The sequence below is a fragment of the Athene cunicularia genome (genome assembly GCF_003259725.1).
Source record: "Athene cunicularia isolate RWA chromosome 9 unlocalized genomic scaffold, athCun1 chr9_part1, whole genome shotgun sequence".
NCBI lineage: Eukaryota > Metazoa > Chordata > Aves > Strigiformes > Strigidae > Athene > Athene cunicularia.
Window position 1 is genome coordinate 2,086,610 of NW_020799110.1, and position 17,340 is coordinate 2,103,949.

The 17,340-nt window shown below is 39.6% G+C and overlaps 1 protein-coding gene across 1 annotated transcript in view; it reads left to right on the forward strand.

The window, feature by feature from the left end:
• The window catches only part of RSRC1 (arginine and serine rich coiled-coil 1), a 156,884-nt gene that overhangs the window by 26,398 nt on the left and 113,146 nt on the right, over positions 1-17,340 (forward strand). Inside the window, exon 3 of the mRNA XM_026854947.1 lies at positions 4,136-4,306. Coding sequence (XP_026710748.1) covers positions 4,136-4,306 — 171 coding nt within the window. The remainder of the gene's footprint in view (positions 1-4,135; positions 4,307-17,340) is intronic.

Genomic DNA, 17,340 nt, shown 5'->3' on the forward strand with positions numbered 1-17,340 from the left:
TTAAGATGACATCTTAAGCCTTTTTAAAAAGATAAAGCAAATCTCTTCTTTGCTTATTCTTTTGGTCAGTCCCTTCCTTAAGCTTTTTAGTTTGGGCAGAAAGAAGCCTTAGCTTATATTTTGGGTTTTGATGAATGCAGGGAAAACCTGTTTGTAGGCAAAACCCATTTTGCCTTTTCATTTCTTCAGTGTTTTGCAGTTCCCACTCGTTCCCGCGAGACGAGGGAATTGTTGTTTGGACAACACATTTCTGTGCTTGTCCATTTTCATGGCTGAAGCAGGTACACTTGCATGAATTCTAGAAGGCACGATTGCAGCTTTTGCTTCAACCACGGCTAATCATCATTTCTTATGGCACTTCATAGAAACCGAGAGCTCTAAGAGTGCACACACTAACAGATCAAGAAGATTGTGGTCTTACCTGCTTAAGCTCAGCAGTTCTTGCATGGTTTATTGCTGGCAGAACTTTTATCATGTAAGATTAAATTGTTCTAGGGAATTATACTGCCAAGTTTGTTATTTTTGCCATCTTATGTCTGTTATCTTAAAATATTTAGTCTTTGTGCTTCATTTCATCAAAACATGGTAAAAATGATATAATGTGTCTTAATTCATAATATACTAAGCTGTTACTTAATTAAGCAAATGAATTTTAAATTTTTCATGTCTCTGCTTGTGTGAGAAGTCCCTAAGATTTTTTTTTTTTTTTCAGACTGGTACAAGGTTTAAACAAGAACTGAGATTCAGCTTAAATTTGTTAATAAAACTGTGTTCCGTGGCTGCCTAGTGGCGTATCTAATAGTCCTTTGTTACTATGGGCTTGGATAGATTGTGAAGGAGAAAGGTTAATGCAAGACAAGATTTTTCAGAAATACTAATTGCTGTAAATCATTGGAAACACAGTTGTTACTCCAGTTTAAAAATTAGTAATGGAATCTGAATTTCACTAGCATTCAGGAATTGAAGGGAGCATTAATGTTCGACTGTTCCTTTCTTCTTTGCCTCAGTTTCCCTTATTTACTTGACCCCTCTTTGTGGCTGGGGTTAGTACATCTTTCTGTATTTCTGGAGCCGTGTTGCTTGATCTGTGCTTTAGAAATACTGTTCGCAATCAACATGAATAAACACAATGAACTCAGCAAGCAGAGTTCGTTTTATTTGGGAGGGCTGTAGCTCTGCGGCATTAAGGGAAAATAGCGAAACGTTCAGGATTTGCCAAGAACTTTGTATAATGATGGAAACCCCAGGAAAACTCATCTTTGGAGGAGCGAGGCTGTCTCTGCGGATCCATCACAGGTCGGCGTGGCTGGTGTTTGCCCGGCGCTCCGTCAGGAGGCTGTGTTGGGGTGTGCTGGTGTCTATCCCTCAGCACTCCTGTCTTGGCTGCTCCGTCCTGCGCCGCGCAGATAAACCCCGTGTACGGCTTAGCTACCGAAGAACAAATGTATTGGAGAGCCTGCGAGTTGATTCAGGTGCAGCAGAATACACTAGATCTACTTTGCAGCATTTTTTCCCTGCGCTCTTTTCTCTGTAGAACCCCTAAAATAGGGCATCGCAGTGGGGTTGGGTTAGGCTGGGGGTCTGCAGCCCACGGAGCCAGCCAGACTTGACACTGAGCTGCCCTGAAGACCCTTCTGCCTGTGCTAACTTGTTATCTGAGCTAACAAGTCTGACCAAACCGAAGTTGGCTCTGCGTGAAGCCAATTCTGGATTGTCTGCATCTGTGCTCTGGGCTGATCTACAGCCCAGATCAACTGCTCTGATAATTGAAGGATTGACTGAACTTAACGTGTCCTGCCGAGATGGCTTCTGTGGAGTAGAACTTAACATTTTTGTTAAGATCTTCACTGTAATATCCCGTTGATAGTCATCTGCCTGCCTCACCTGCGTGACTGGGACAGGGAACACAAGCTGTATCAGCTGTTTTCTATAACTGTAAACCCCGACAGGATAAACATTGAGTAGGGATCACTCCAGGCTCCTGAATTTTGTGGGTGCAAAAGATTACAAATGAAAAAACAGCGACGGCTTCCGTAAAGAAAATGTTTAGCAGTTTGTCAGTGTTGTCATTATTACAAATTTGATACAAGTCTATGTTTAATTTTTAAAAGCTGTTTTTCTGTATATAAATTATACCTGCCAATTGTTCTACCTAGACACGTGAGTGAACAGAAATCTAGGATTTGAGCATCCAGTTAATCTGCACGGAATTTGCTGTTATTTTGCACCTGCAAAAGGTGGATGTGAAATCAAGCTCAAATTTGAGCTGAGAAAGAGAGTGCTTTAGCAATAAATATTTTAGATTCCTCAGTTCTGTTTGAAGGACTCTACACCCTTAAGTAAGGAGAAGCCTTGCATCGAATGAGCGTGATTTGTGTTACTACAGGGCGCTTTTTTGTTGTTGTTTGGTTGGTTTGGTTTTTTTTTTTTAACTGTTTCTGACTTTGCATCTTGCCTGCAGAGTTCTCAGAAATCATGGTTTAGCTCTGAATAGTGAATGTCTGTAAATCTGTGCCTGCCTCATCATGGTGCCTGTAAAACCAGTGTCTGTGCCAACCGAAAAATAGATCTAATATCCCGGATACTTTTTTAGGTCCAAACTTCCTCTACCCGAGGCCTAAAGAATGGATGGATGCTTTTTAATTCGTGATGACATAATAAGAAGCCATTTTGCGACAGAAAATGTTCTCTAGTTCATAATACGCCACTTAAGTGGTAATTTGATCTATTGTATTAGTGCTAATAGTGTGCCCGATAATAGGAGATATTGTGTTGCAAGAGATGCCATCTGCTAAATGAAACGTAAAACGGAGGCTCTGACCTCTCCTGCTAGTCTGAAAGTCTCCGTGGCAAGAATAGGTATGTTAACCCCAGGACGCTGGACAAATTCCAGACTCAATGGCAACATTCATCCTCAATGTAATTTATAGCTTCATCTGGATGTAGTATTTTCTTTTGCTTATACTATTGTTGAGTTTTATTAAACAGTTGTTGCCTTTTAAATCGAGTGAGCTTTTCAGTGTGATTTTGCTTTTAAAGGCCTTTGGAGTTTTGCATTCCAAGTGGTGCTAAATATTTTTTTTTTTTATACCGTTTTAAAAAAATGTCTTCCCCCCCCCTTCCCCAACCCTCTCAGTACTTAATGAAACTTTTCAATGAGGTGCCATCAGAACTGTTGTGAAGATGTACATTGTGATAGAAACTAACGCAAGCTTGCACTGCCGTTTTCCTAAACGTTCACTGTCTGTAGCTGCTTGTGTACCCCAGAAAAGATGCGTTGATACCTGAGAAATCCTAAATTAAGATGTAGAAAATTATCTAAAAAAATTCAGGAGCAATGAAAAATTTTTTTTCGGATACGTATAGAAACAGTCATATTGTCATAATGCTTGTTGATCTTTTTTCATTCAAGTATATCGGTAACAACACACGTTTATTACAGAGGAATGGATAACATGATTGAGAACAGAGTATCCTATAGCCGCGTAGGAACTTGTAACAAAGAACCAGATATGTGCACAAACCCTTGCACCTGTGTGCAGTTTCTCGCGTTATTGGGCCTGTAGGGTTGGCCTTTTTATAGGTTCTCTGCAAAGTGTGTTTCAAATCTGAATTTGATATTGAGAAGCTGTGTTCAAGTGTCAGCTCAGCAGGCTAAAGATGGGGGTTTGGACGTGTCACTTCTGTTTTTTTCAGTTTTTTTGTTGGAAAAATGTTATTAATAGTAATGTATTTAATATGTAAATACAAGCACTTAATAGCAGCTGTAAATTCTTTGTTTATTTGCCAAGCTAAATTGATGAGAATTTAAGAATTGGAAGTTTAATGTTCAAGAAAAAAAAAATTCCTTCCTTTCTTTCTCCAATAGCTCCAAAGATTACTGTGCTAATACCAGATTACTTTTTTCATGGGTGAATACTAGGTAGTGTGGTTTAATCTATTTTGCATTCTTCCTCAAGAGTAGAAGCAATGTTTTATTTTTCACTTCTCTTTTGATAAATTGGCAGGTTTTTGTTTAAAAGTGTTACATTACTGAATGATTTAAAAATGTGTTTGGATTATGTAAGAAATCTGACATACAGTGACAGTGAAAAATGTATGACTGCTAAATTTTAATACTATGGATTTTGTGTAGATCACGATCAAGACCTCGTCAACGTTCTTATAGTCGAAGTAGTGAAAGATCCAGTCATAGGAGAACTCATAGCGGGTCTCGTGAAAGAGAGCGGCGTAAAGGCAGAGAGAAAGAAAAAATAAAAGAGAAGGGCAAAGGAAAAGAAAAGGAGATATATGGCACGAAGCATGGGTAAGTGAAATGACAAACAATGTATAATAAAAACAGGGAACCATTTAGTGTTGTTTTTCTTTTCTCTCATTCATTTGCTTGATAGTACATGATACTTTCTATGAACTGAGTGGGAATGATTTAAAATCTTTGAATAGTGTGATTCTTAGTATTTTAAAATTCTCAAATGTGACAACATTTCAAACTAAATGATGGTTTAATTTACAGTTCTCTCCAAATATGCTAAATAGCTTTCTTCAATTGATTAAATATTTTTTTTCAATATATATTAACCACGATTTAAGGAAAAAATGAGGACTATTGGAAAGTACACAGAGCGTTTCCTTCGGAGAGATGGTTTTCACTGTTCATTCGCCCCCTCCCTTGTCAGGATTTCCTATGGGGCTTCTCTTGGGGCTCAAAGTGCAGTTTCAGCAGAAGCACTTGCTTCGGGTGAGTGACGGACTCTGCCTTTCAGCACCTGCTGCCAACCTACTTTCTGCTTGAAATGACTTGGATTGTTGATCTTGGTTTTACAGATTTCAGAAAAGGCGGTTTGTGTCATTACCTCTGCTGTATACATCATCATCTCCTGCAGCCTTTACTGTGATGTTTAGCTTTTCCCTGTTCACGGGGTTGGTTTCAAGGAGGAGGACACGGGTGTGTCACTCATTAATTTCCCTTTGGTGGGTTCCCACTGAAACGCTAAATGGGGGTTTCTAGAGCAGCATCTTCCACCCACTTTTGTGGAGGTATCTCACAGTTACCTCCCTGGTTTTACGGCTTGCTGGTACTAGTTAGTGTCTCTTGCATATTGTTGCCTCCATGTCCGTGGTTCTAGCACTGATTATGTAAATATCCAGGATTAGCTATTTGCATGTTTTTTTTCTTATTTGTAGTACTTTACTTAAGACTGCTGGGAACTTCAAGAGTGGCATCTTCCACTCATTTTAAGGGATACTTTCCTCATATTACCAAACCACGGGGGCTATTTATCTCTTCTTGTGGCTGATGTTTTCAGCAGTCAGTAGCATTCAGTGTAAACAGAACCCCTGACATGTTTGCAGTACATCTGATAAGTCAACAACAGGATGCCTTTTACCCATTTACCTGAAATTCAAATAGATTTTGGTTCTTCTAGAAGACTTGAGGAGAAACTTGGATGTTCCAGCCAAAATTATTATTATTTTTTTTAATCAAAGTAGAAAAGTAGGGAAAGGATCCATACTGAGCTCGTCACATTTGGTGCGTGAGAGGTTTTCTGGACTTTGTGGAGAAGCACATCTTAAATCACGCCGGGGTGTGTGGCAGCACTCTGTCAGCACACTGCCTGACTTCATGTCCTTTTATAACGACGGTCGATATCAGAGAGCTGTAGGAAGTACACAAGAAGTGCCCGGAATTTTTTTGGAAGTAAGCAATTTAGCTTTATATTTTGATAACTTAGAAAATTGCTTATGCTAAATTTGAAAACAAAATGCCCTGTTTGGGTCGTTTCCAAGGTAGTTAGGACAAAGAGTACAAATTGAGAATAGAAACATTTTATGACCTCAGCCCACTTTCCTCTGAGCTCAGGTCCTGGCTTTGTGCGGGGCTGTCTTACCGGGAGCATTATCAGACTACAGAATGAAACGTACCTGGGGTGGTGTTGATATAATCTCTGCTTCATAAACTTTTTGGAAGGGGGACGGCGTGTTTTTCAGTTTAATCAAACAGTGATCAAAGTATATCTGTACAGAGAATATGGATCTGAGAAGCTTTTTCCCTTTACAGTTATTTGTCATTTCGAAGATTGAGACTGTATCAGCATCATGGTATTGTTTGTTCAAGGCTTTGCAAAGCAATATGTTTGAATACAGAGAGAAGACAGAGCTCTTTGATGCCATTGCTGTTTGCAATTACTGCATAATTATTTGTCTACGGAATATTCTCTTATAGACCCCAGTGAGAGTGAATTAGGAACCTGCACTTTTCCCTAAATGCATGTGTGTAGGAAAAAAGAGGTAGCGTAATTTCTCTTTGCCTTGTGTGTGCTCCAGAAAAAAACGAGGCCCAGCAAGGTCTTTTGTAGCTGTGTTTTTGTATGAGGCTTCCTCAAGCCTCCCAAGCTCTCAGCTTTCTTCCCTCTGTATCATTTATTTATGTATTTCTTTTCCTTGTGGGTGAAACATAAAGGAAAAAGAAGTCATCCTTCACCACAAGCTTACCTGTCCTTAGTTTATAGGTGTGTGGGAGGGAGGATGGTACAGCACAAACTGAGTGAACATTTTGCCTGGATAATCTGTTGACTTCTGGCATTTTTTTTTTTTTTCTTTGGTTTCAGCTGCAGCAGGGAGATTTGATGGTTCGTTTGTTCTGTCGTGATGCTCATTTCTGAGGGAAGCACCAAGATAGAATTTTTTGTTTTCCAGTAACTGTAAGGCCTTTTGTAGTTGGCTGTAGTCAGCAGAAGGTAACGAGTTGGTTTTGCTGATATTTTTTGAGGGCATATGTTATAATTTAGGGGTTTTGTCTTGTAGCGGTGTCAGATGTCCTTTTGTGGGTATGGTTAGAATTATAACTCTTATTATAGCTTGTCTCTGCCGCCGAGGGTCTTGGCAGATTCCGTGACTGGTGCTGCTCTGCCGCAGCACAACGGGTCACTGCTCGGCTCGAACTTCCCCGCTCACGCCGCTGACTTAAGGCTCAAGTAGTCAGGAGGCACTAAAACAATTTGCTCCGTCAGCTCTCTTCATCAGAGAGACAGTAGAGATAGGTGATGCCTCCTCAAAACGTGGTGGTTTTATTCTTAAGTTTGATCCAATTTGGACAGGCAAAAATTAAGTATTTTATTTTTTCCTCCTGGCATATTCTGCTGTAACTTACATAGTGGTGGTGCTGTTTTTTCAACTTGTTCACTACTTTTTTTTTTTTTTTCTCTGAAGTATGAAGAAGAAAGTCTTCATGGACACAAAAAATGACTGTCAGGTGTACCTTTGGGTGTGACGTACCACGGAATCTGTTGTGGATGACTCTCCAAGTGAATGAACTTCTAAATCTAGTGTCTAGATCAGCACTAAAAGTCACATCATTCTATAGAACCTCTCTAGAAATTCCAACAGCAGGGGATCCATAGAGGGAAAAATAGCCCTCTGATCTCTGTGTTTGGAAGAGATCCACACAGGTACTCCAAGACACGTCAAGGGCCAGATATAGTTTTCAAAAGTTTGGAATGTTTTTAGTGAAAATGGCTACGTTAAACCTATAATGAAGATCAACCAAAAGCCAGATTGTGAGAAGGTGGAATATAAATTACCGGGTGCTGTTTGACTTTATAGTTTAACTTTGCATAAAGGAAGATATTTCAGTTTGCCAGCGCTGCAGGTTATTTGATGTAAGTAGTCATATATTTGGGACTTGATTCTTCATGTCAGAGGAGGAACAGTCAAAATGAAATTTTTGCACTAATTAAAAAAAGCAAATGGTTTTATTTGTTCGTGGCTTATATGAACTCCAATGATAATTTTCTGAGCTTGGCTTATGTATGTTTGTAGGTGTGAGGGGAGAAAGGCTTGTGTTTGGTTTTAAATCAGGACAGCTTTAGGTTCTTTCAGAGTGATCTCGTCTTCACAGTAAACAACTCAAGAGAGAGTTCAAGAGTAAAAAATTCTGCTGTAATAATGCAGTTGTCCTTTGGCAGTCTCCTTTTTGCTGAAGGTTCTCTGAGGTTGAGCACTGAACTTCTTGAACGTTGAAGCGTCGGCTGTTTTGTGGAGACGGGCTGTATTACAGTTGTAGCAGAACAGCTGAACTCTTCTTGACAATCTGAAATGTTTTAAGGGATATACTATTTGTTCGGCCATTATGGAGGGAGATTGTGGTAACAGCTGCTTTGAATTTGGGTTGGGAAGCTCGTTTACCGCATCTGACAGTACGTGGTGAAAAAACCTGGTGTTAAGAGCGGTCTACCAAGCTTTGAAATAGTTTTGTACTCAAAAGGTAAAGCAACACAAACTCAGAAGGTGTCCCAGTTGCCCACCCTAAATCTTCATTCAAAAGTGGTCTATTTTAAATTATCAGAATTATTTCATTTCCAGTGAAAACTCTTTACAAAATAAAGCTGACACAATAAAGCTGATGACAAGCAGGTAGCTGGAAATGAGCTTAACCAGTTTGTACTCAGCCACTGCAGTGCTACTTATTTTTCCTTCTGTTTTGCAGGTAATCTGAACTAACCAGTTTGCTTCTGCTGCTTTGGTCTCCTGATCTCCTAGTAGTTGTTTGAACTGTGTTCCTTTTTTTATTTTAATTTTTTTTTGTTTGTTTGTTTGTTTCTGTTGCAGTGCATGGGAGAAAGTGCTTTATTGCCTGGAAGGATATAATAAAAATCAATAAATGGTATGGCTTTTTCTGAATAACTGTTGCCAGCATTTCCAAAATAAAAGCACTTTCTTGGCCTTGCAGCCTTTTCTATTCATCCACTCTCCCAGGCCAAGTTTCAAATCGTATTTCTCCGTTTGTAATAACGATATTGTTCTCTAGTTATGACCCATGACTGCAGTAGTGGTGTTGTGTGCATTATTCTTTGGACCATTCCTGTATACTAGAACTCTACCAGTGCTCATGGTTGGTAATTAGCACACACATGGTTGGCTTTCCTGTTCCTCATGGAAGTTTAACCAAGGAGCGGTATATCGAGGTGTTACCACACCGTCAGAATTTTTACAGAGCACACTATATCTGCTGATACATTATGAAGTGTTATAAATAGAATTGATTTGATAAAATAAGGACAAATATAGATTTTTGTGATGCATTGTCGTTTTCTGTTAACTCTGCAAAACTTTATAACGCGTAGTCAACATCTGGTGTCTAGTTCTTAGCAGTAAGTTTTAGTCTAGTGATTTTCTTAAATTAAATTTTTGTTTATTTGAAAAAAAAAGCAAAACTTCAGTGTTCATTGTTCTACCAAAGTAGTTTATCAGGTCCTACATTTGGCTGTCCCTTTTTCTGTTTTTCTTCACTTGGTTTCATTTTTATTTTTCCCCTGCAAAAATGAGTCTTACGCAAGCATATGCACTCTGGGCTAAAAGAAAAAAAAAAAAACAAAAACGGGGAACTTTGATCAGAAAAGGCCACTGAATAAAAAGGGAAGAGCCTTATCTCTGCATCGTAGGGCAGGTTGGGTTTAGTTTCCAGTGGCTTATCGAGAAGGGAGTTGAGGTCTCACGGTAGGACCTTGCTGTGTGGTTTTGATTGATTATGGGAAAATTAGTGATAGTCCTCCTGGAATTATAATGATGTACTTTGTCCTACAGTCTGATTTTAAAAAACCCAACCAACCAAACCCCAAACTTACTGGTCATTTGGTTAAAGCTGAATTCCACTGATTTCTAGAGACAAACATATACTTAAAAATAAGTTTTGAACTACTGACAGGGCGGGTTGTTACAGAATCGTTTCTTCCTATTTAAAAACGTCCTGTCTGTGCTAGATACAGTCTAGATTATTGATCAAAATGCTAATTTATTGAAAGCAGTATATTCAGAAAAGATGAGTTACAGGTAGGCAAAACAGCTTTCTCCTGTTACAACAGCACGAGTATTACTTGAGGTGATTACTACAAGGTTGTGGTTGGAAGAGGTTCAAGCTTCAGTTCCTTCTGATCCTTTCAGAACATACCATTGACCCCCCTAAGATGAAGGAGTCTTAGCGTGCTTTTCCTGACATGCAAATGTGATGTATATGTACGGTTTTTATTCTGGTGTCCCCTTAGATGAGACTAAAGCAGGCTTCCAGCTAGTCCCAGAATGTAATTTTTATTTTATACACCTCGGGGATACTTCCTCATCACTGTCTTTTTAGACTTCCAGCACCCGACTCGCATTTTGTTTCCTTCTTTTTCCTTCCTTTGTGACTTGTTTTAAGAAGTGATACATCATGTTCACTGGAAAGCAGCAATTATTTGCCTGTAATGAAACAGAGCAACCCTTCTTTCCCCTCCCACGTTTCTTTGGCTTCAAAGCTCAACGCAGCAGTCCAGTCTGGAAGCTTTGTTCTTTATTGTATGGAATTTGAATTGCTAATATAGCATTAACTAGACTATATCCCCGGTCTTGGACATCGGTGGCCTTTTAAAAAGGCACTATAGATTGTGAGGTGTTTTTTCTAGACGTTGGAAGGTGGTTTATTTGACAAGTATATTTTGTCTTAGATATGAGATCTTTCCCGTCGTACTTTTAAAAGTGTCGACGTAAGTGCCCGTTCCTAACGTGGATTCTTCTAAGGTGGTATCAAGTCTGGAAAATCCCTATATTTTTAGTATTTCTAAAATGTAGTTGTGTTAAATCATGCCTTGAGGACTAGATCAGAGTGAGGTGTGAATCTCAGCGTGGAGTGCCTCGAGGCTTTGTTAGACCGGGTACGTCTGTGGCAGGGAGGGTGGGTTTTTGGCTGTGCTGGGGGCCGTGGCGTGGTCCTGGTGCTTCCCTGGCCTTCCGCGGGCTGGACCTGCTGGCTGCGGATCGTGGCTGGCAGCTGCCGGGAGGCTCCGTCACTTGTGGAGTTCTCTCCGCTCCCAAATCCTGCTTTTAGACCAGCAGCTTTTGCATGCTAGTGATCCTCAGGTGCCCGAGTCTCCAAAAGCAAAGTGTTTTATAGTACAGGTTTACTTAAACGCGTAATTATACCGCTAGACTATCTTTCCACTGATTTTTTTTTTTTTTTTTTTTTATCAAAGCATTACATTCACCTTTTATTTATGCTTTTTTTTTCAATTCCCTTGTTTTAAAACAACTTGCGTATGTGTTTTCGTGACCTGCGTGTGCGTGCTGTTGAATTTGGATGTTTATAAAGTCTTGATTAGCTTAAAAACATGCAAGCTCTGGCATTGAGACATGCTGTTTGGAAGAATCATTGTTCATTGTTGAACTGGGGGCAAAAACCCTACTAAAAACTTGTTAGCTTTAAATAACTTGTACTAGATTTATGGGTTTCACCCTAGCTTTCTTAGCAGTGGAATTTTGGATTGGTCTTTAAAGTGTTTTTGACAATTTTTAATGGAATAAATTAAGAGCAGCTTCTCAGTTGTTATGAAAAAAGAAGTGTTGTGCCATTAATCAAACCCGACCTCCATTTTAATTTCTGATACTTAATAAGGCTATTGCTACATTTGCGCATTAACAGTTTCACAGCTTCTGAAATATTTCGACAGATATTACAGAGCTGAAGAGTTTGTTTTTCAGACAGTCTTAATTTTTCCTTTTAATTCCATGTGTTACGTCTTTAAACATTTGCTGTGCTCCCTCTGTCTAGGGGAACCTTTTTCAGTGGCATTTACCCAAAGCCTTCGTGGAGTTTCGTTTTTCTGTGCTCGGCGCTGGCAGCGTCCCAGCGGGTTCTGCGGACGGTACTTGGGTGAGAAATGCCTGTTGATGAGCTTTTCAGGGCTTGGCAGAAGACATTGGAAGCAAATTGGGAATATTGGACTTCTCAGAGTTTGACAGCAGTCAGACACTCCTGGAGCTTGTCTTTTTTTTTTTTCCTTACCTCTTTCCATGCTAGGCAGTAGGAAGTAATTTATGATAATTTTCTCCAATTTGCATATAGGTTATAGAGTTCTGTGGTGCAAAGCGCACTCAGAACTCCTTTTAAGTGTCTGTTCAGATCAAAGCAGGACTGTGTGATAGCTGTTGTCTGACACCAAGCTGTGTGGTGTTGTTTTCATTAAACATTTATCATACTTCCAATGTGACAGCAGGCAACTTTGTGCTTGGGTAACATGTTTTCATGCAAAATTTATTGAAAAAGACGAGACGTTGTAAAGAGATCTTGTTGCCTTTCACCAGTGGCGAAGGGTAAATGTTTGATTGGAAGGAGAGATACCTCTAGCACATTTTGGTTGTGTGTTACGCTGAAGAACTGTGAAGCGTTTGGCTTTGAGTAAGGAAGTAAATATATCTTTAAATTGTTTATTCTGGGAAACTTTGCTTTAGCGAAATTTGTTCATTTTGATTCCAGTTGGTTTTAAAAACGGTTTATTATGGTCCCATAATGATGAAATAGGCTGGCATTTGTCAATTAAATGCTGACTTAATAGCAGGGACTAATACACTAAATTTTTTTAATAGCTCCATGTATATCAACATAAGCTCTTGCTTTTAAGACTATTTGCTGAGAAAGTTAGGAATTACTGGGGTAATCTTTGCAGCATAAACCACTTTTTTTTTTTTAACAAAAATAGATAAGGTACTATATTTAATTAATAACATCCTACTTTATTCTGAAGCACAATTGATTATTCATATATAAGGAAAATTCATTCTTCCAGTGCTGTATTTTTGTTTTGAAGCACTTTTTTTGTAAACCAACCTTTTTCTAGCCTGAAATCAGAGGGTTTGCCCCTTCACTTAATTAGGAAAAAAGAGAACTCTTGGATGCTTTGGGTTATACAAGTGCATGTAAAGAAGTTTACCAGTAGGGCACATCAAACAGTCACCATTTAGCAAGAAGTTAATTCATGTTATTGTTTCATCACTTGCAGGATTTCTACAGCCAAGACAACTCAACTTCCAAAAAGCTAAATCTTCCAAAAGATTTAGCAAGAAGTTAATTCATGTTATTGTTTAATCACTTTCAGCATTTCTACGGCCAAAATACTCAACTTCCAGAAGACACTATTGCGCCTGCGTAACAAATTCCCTTTGCATGAACGTTCACCAGCACTTTTACTTGCAAAGGTCTGTAACGCTAGTTTTGTAGTCACAGAATCATGTAGGTTGGAAAAACTCCTGAAGCTCCTCCAGCCCAACCATGACCCTTCCCAACTCCCCCAGATCCCGCAGCGCTGGCTCAGCCCGACTCTTCAACCCCTCCAGGGATCCCGGGGACTCCCCCCTGCCCTGGGCAGCCCATTCCAACGCCCAACAGCCCCTTCTGCACAGAAATCCTTCCTCAGAGCCAGCCTGACCCTGCCCTGGGCAGCTTGAGGCCATTCCCTCATGTCATGTTGCCGAAAATCTCCCGGTTTTCTCCGTGATACCTTCCTGAGACCCAGCTGGCGCTGCCTCTTCGTGCGTGCGCTGCAGGGAGCACGTGGCGGGGGCTCCCTCCGTGTCGCTGCTTCCTTGGCCAGTGGCCCACGGCCACGGGCTTCTAGCTCCAGCAGCCCTGGATGGCTGAAGGAAGCCTTCGGCTGCTGTTGCTCCTGTGGTGGGTACTGTCTCGGGGGCAGCAGGGAGGGAGCAGCTGGTGATGCAGGTGTTCAGCAGAGGTAAGCAGGGCCGCCTGCCCGCTCGTGCTCGTCTCTGCTCTGCTTTATACCGCTGCTCTGGTGTGTTGTGAGCTCCGGGTCTGAGCTGCTCTCTGCAAGGTGTTTCACCCACTGCGTGTGCCTCTGCTTTTGGAGACTGAGAATAATTTTTTGTTTTTAACAAAGTATATGAAATTAGTGCATATTCATTCCTAGAAGATAGTTCTAGCGTGCAAGGAATCTGCAACTGGTCTTTATTATTGTGGTGGATAAATTCGTTAAAAAGTTTCCTGTTTATAAAGATGACTTAAGAATAATCCTTTTTTTTTTTTTTTTTTTTTTTTTTTTTTTTCTTTAGTTCTTTATCGCTGCTTTTCTGTTGCTCTTAGAGAAAGAATCTCTTTCTTCATCTGCCTCCTAGCATGGCCCTGAAAAAGGGTTATGCCAGCAAGGAAGGATGAGAGGTAGGAGGTGGGTCTACCATTGCTAATGTAATTTCCAGATGCTTTTTAACTACAGCCTGAATAGTATTGGTGATGCTGCACAAAATCCTTATAAACCTTCTTTCTTCACCTAAGAGTTGTGCTGCTGTAGCCATGACAGTGTAAGGTTGTACGAGAAGCAGTGTTGGCTGGGAAAAATAGTATCTTTCTTTTAGACCAACTGGTATAAGTCGGGAAAAATACTCATGTTTTTAAGGATGTGAAACCTTCATCAGGTCTAACACACACTCAGCAATCATCAAGCTTAAATTCAGGTTGGGAGCAATTCCTCGGGGTGCAACATGTTTATGTTAATCAGTTCGATAATAAGAAGGACGAGTAGCTTATCACTTCCCATACTGTCCATGGTGACAAGAGGTGGCTCTCAAAATCTGTAAAATGTTAGTGTTTATCTGATCCAATTATTCACATGCCGGTTCCAAAACATAATCTCTGTAGTTGTTGGCCTAAGGTATTTGTGTTCAATCATCTCTATTCACTTACAAATGGGATTTTGTCACACTGAGACCGATTTTGTCACTCTAAGACCTTTTCTTTAAAATCTTACATGACAAAATACATTTATCAAGTAGCAGAAATGTGCAAATATAAAATGATGTTCAGGGTGTTACAATGCTTGTTTAATGTGCACTGTTCTCGGTCTCCAAGAGTTATTTTTGATTATTTGGATTGTGTTTATAACTTAGAAGGCTATGAGGATAATATAGCAAGAGTACATTGTGTTTCTTTTGCAGTTTAAGAGCTCAAGAAAAGACGACGTATTACTTTTGTAAGTTTTGATTCAAAACATAATAAATAAGGATTGCTTCTGGGCTGGAACCTTGCATGTCATGTTTCAACCTTGATCGTATTTTTGTTGTTGAGTTATAAGCATCCTAAAGTAGGTGCTTATAATGAAATTATGACGGACCCTTATCCACAGTGGAATGAACAGTGTCACTAGTGAAAATGCTTTGTTCAAAAATAATAGACTCTGCGGTCAAACGTCCATATTAAACACAGTAATTAGTAGAAAAATTGTAGAACTTCTTTAAAATCTGTTTTAAATTAGAGAATGCATTTTGAATGCTGAAACCAAATGACTTCAGTCCTGTGTTGGAAAATAGTTTGAGTACTTATAGTAGAACTTTCTTTGTTCTTTTGTTAGAAGGGAAAAATATTTCCTTAATCTGAGTGTTTTTATTTTCAGTGTCTGGACTAAATTATGAGGGCTTTATAACAGCTACAGCCACGCTGCTGAAAGGTTGTTATAATAAAGTTTTAAGATGAGAGATAGTACTTATTAGTTACAGTAATTTTGGTAGCTTCTGGAAGAATAGCAGATAGTAAGCTTCTAAAATTTTATGACAAGTTGAGCCCCTTTGTCTGACCTGGGATATCTTTGCCAGGCAATTGCTTTGACTTCCTACGGAGTGAGCTCTCAAGGAGCAGTAAGATGTATTGTCATGGCAAGGGAGTTATTTTTCCAGAATCAAAACTAAAGCAAAATGTCTCCTCTGTTTGTTTATTTTTACTGCTTTTATCTTCATTTCTATCTCTCTCTCTTTTTTTTTTTTTTTTTCCCTCCCAGCAATGTTTCTACCTGACTTACTATTACTCTGGTCGCAAGGGTTTGCTTAAAGTAGTTGGGGAGCACACACTGAGTTACGCTTCCTTTGACGTTTGGTTTGAAGAGTATTTCTGCTTTCTGTTCTTCACATCCTCTCACAGCAGCAGAGCTGTGTCAGCTGAATCTCCTGGGGCATGGTGGAGCGGCGGTGGCGCTTGGGCAAGCCTGCTCCTCTCGGCTTTGCTATGAAAGCTCCTTGGATGGAAGGTTCCTTCAGTCTCCAGTAGTTAACTAGCTTTCACCCTTGAAATGTTTCATGTGGTTGACCAGTTTATTTGGAGTTTTTCCTGTAGTCTCCTCTTACCCAGCGTAAGGAAAGAAGCCACTGAGTGCAGCTGACTTTAACCTCCAATTGAGTCCCTCAGTTTCTTCCACCCGTTGCTCGTGTTAGCTGGTGACCACACAGTCTGCCAGCGCCACGGGCTCCCCGTGGGAGGCGGGGATGTCTTACCACAACTTACAGGAAAATTGCCTTGAAATAAGCTGTAGGCAGGAGCCTTGTAAAAGAGTGCTGTCTATAAGGAGAAAAAAAAAAATCTTTTTCACCAGTCTGATCATTGCGTTACTCTTTTGTTTCTGGCTTGAATTCAGGAAATGGAGTTTAAAAGGGAGCAACGCGTGGAAGAAAAAAGCTGAGTGAATGTGACTACATGGCAGCTCACCTTTTCCTGAAATGTCTGTCTTGTATTATTAAATAATACACCAGTAATTAAATACTAATTATTGTGATTAGTAAGAACAACTTCCATTATTTATAACCTCTCAATCTGAAATGTTGAGTTCTTCTGGTCATCAGGGGTATAGTATACTTCACCCTGTCCGTAGCTAAGCTTCAGCCAACAGTACACGAGGTTGATGTACCGAGGTGCTTCCCCCAGAGCAGAGTATCCCAGTGAGAACAGTTGTTCCTATTTGTGTTGGTTTGTATCACAAACATTCGTGAAAAGAAAAATTGCAAACATAATTAAAATGGAAGCATAGGAGAACTCTGGTCTGATCAAATGCTAACAAAATCCAGCTGGCCAGCATACGGGATTCAGACTATTCTGTTTTAAAGCATTTATCTCTGTTAATTCCGGGAAGGCTCAAAATGTAGAAATGTGAAGTACAACATGACTTATGGTAGGGAAACCTTCTGCAGTTAATTATTTTGATTATATGGAAAATATTTCAATTTCTGTATAAAAAAGACAAATTATTCTGACTTTTTTTTTTTTTCCTTAGCCAGAATTCTGTAATGAAAATTAAATAAGTTTTAGAAACTGTGAAGAAAGAGTACCATTATTTCAGATCCTTGCCTTACTCCTCCCCATGTTTTCCGATCCTGTATGGAAGAACTTCTTTCACGCTATGTTACCTCGTGAGGTGCAGGTCTTAAAATTAATCGGCTCTGTAGTGTGAGGTAAAAAGATTGTACTTTTGATACCTTTCTTCTAGAAAAAAATGTAATCTGGAGTATTTTATTGGAAAGGAATAATTCAAAATTATATTCCTCAAATCTTACATATGTATACTGCCCTAAAGGTTAACTTCATGCCTTCCGTGTATTGACACAGTTTCTGTCGCCGCAGTTTAGAGCTGCAATAATAAAAGGAGATGTGACCTGTGCTGCTTTTAGAGCTTGTTGTAGAGCAGAGATCAGTATTCTGAGCCATTAAAAAAAAATAAACTTCCATATTTTGTTTGGACTTCTGCAGTGAGAATCTCAAGGGGG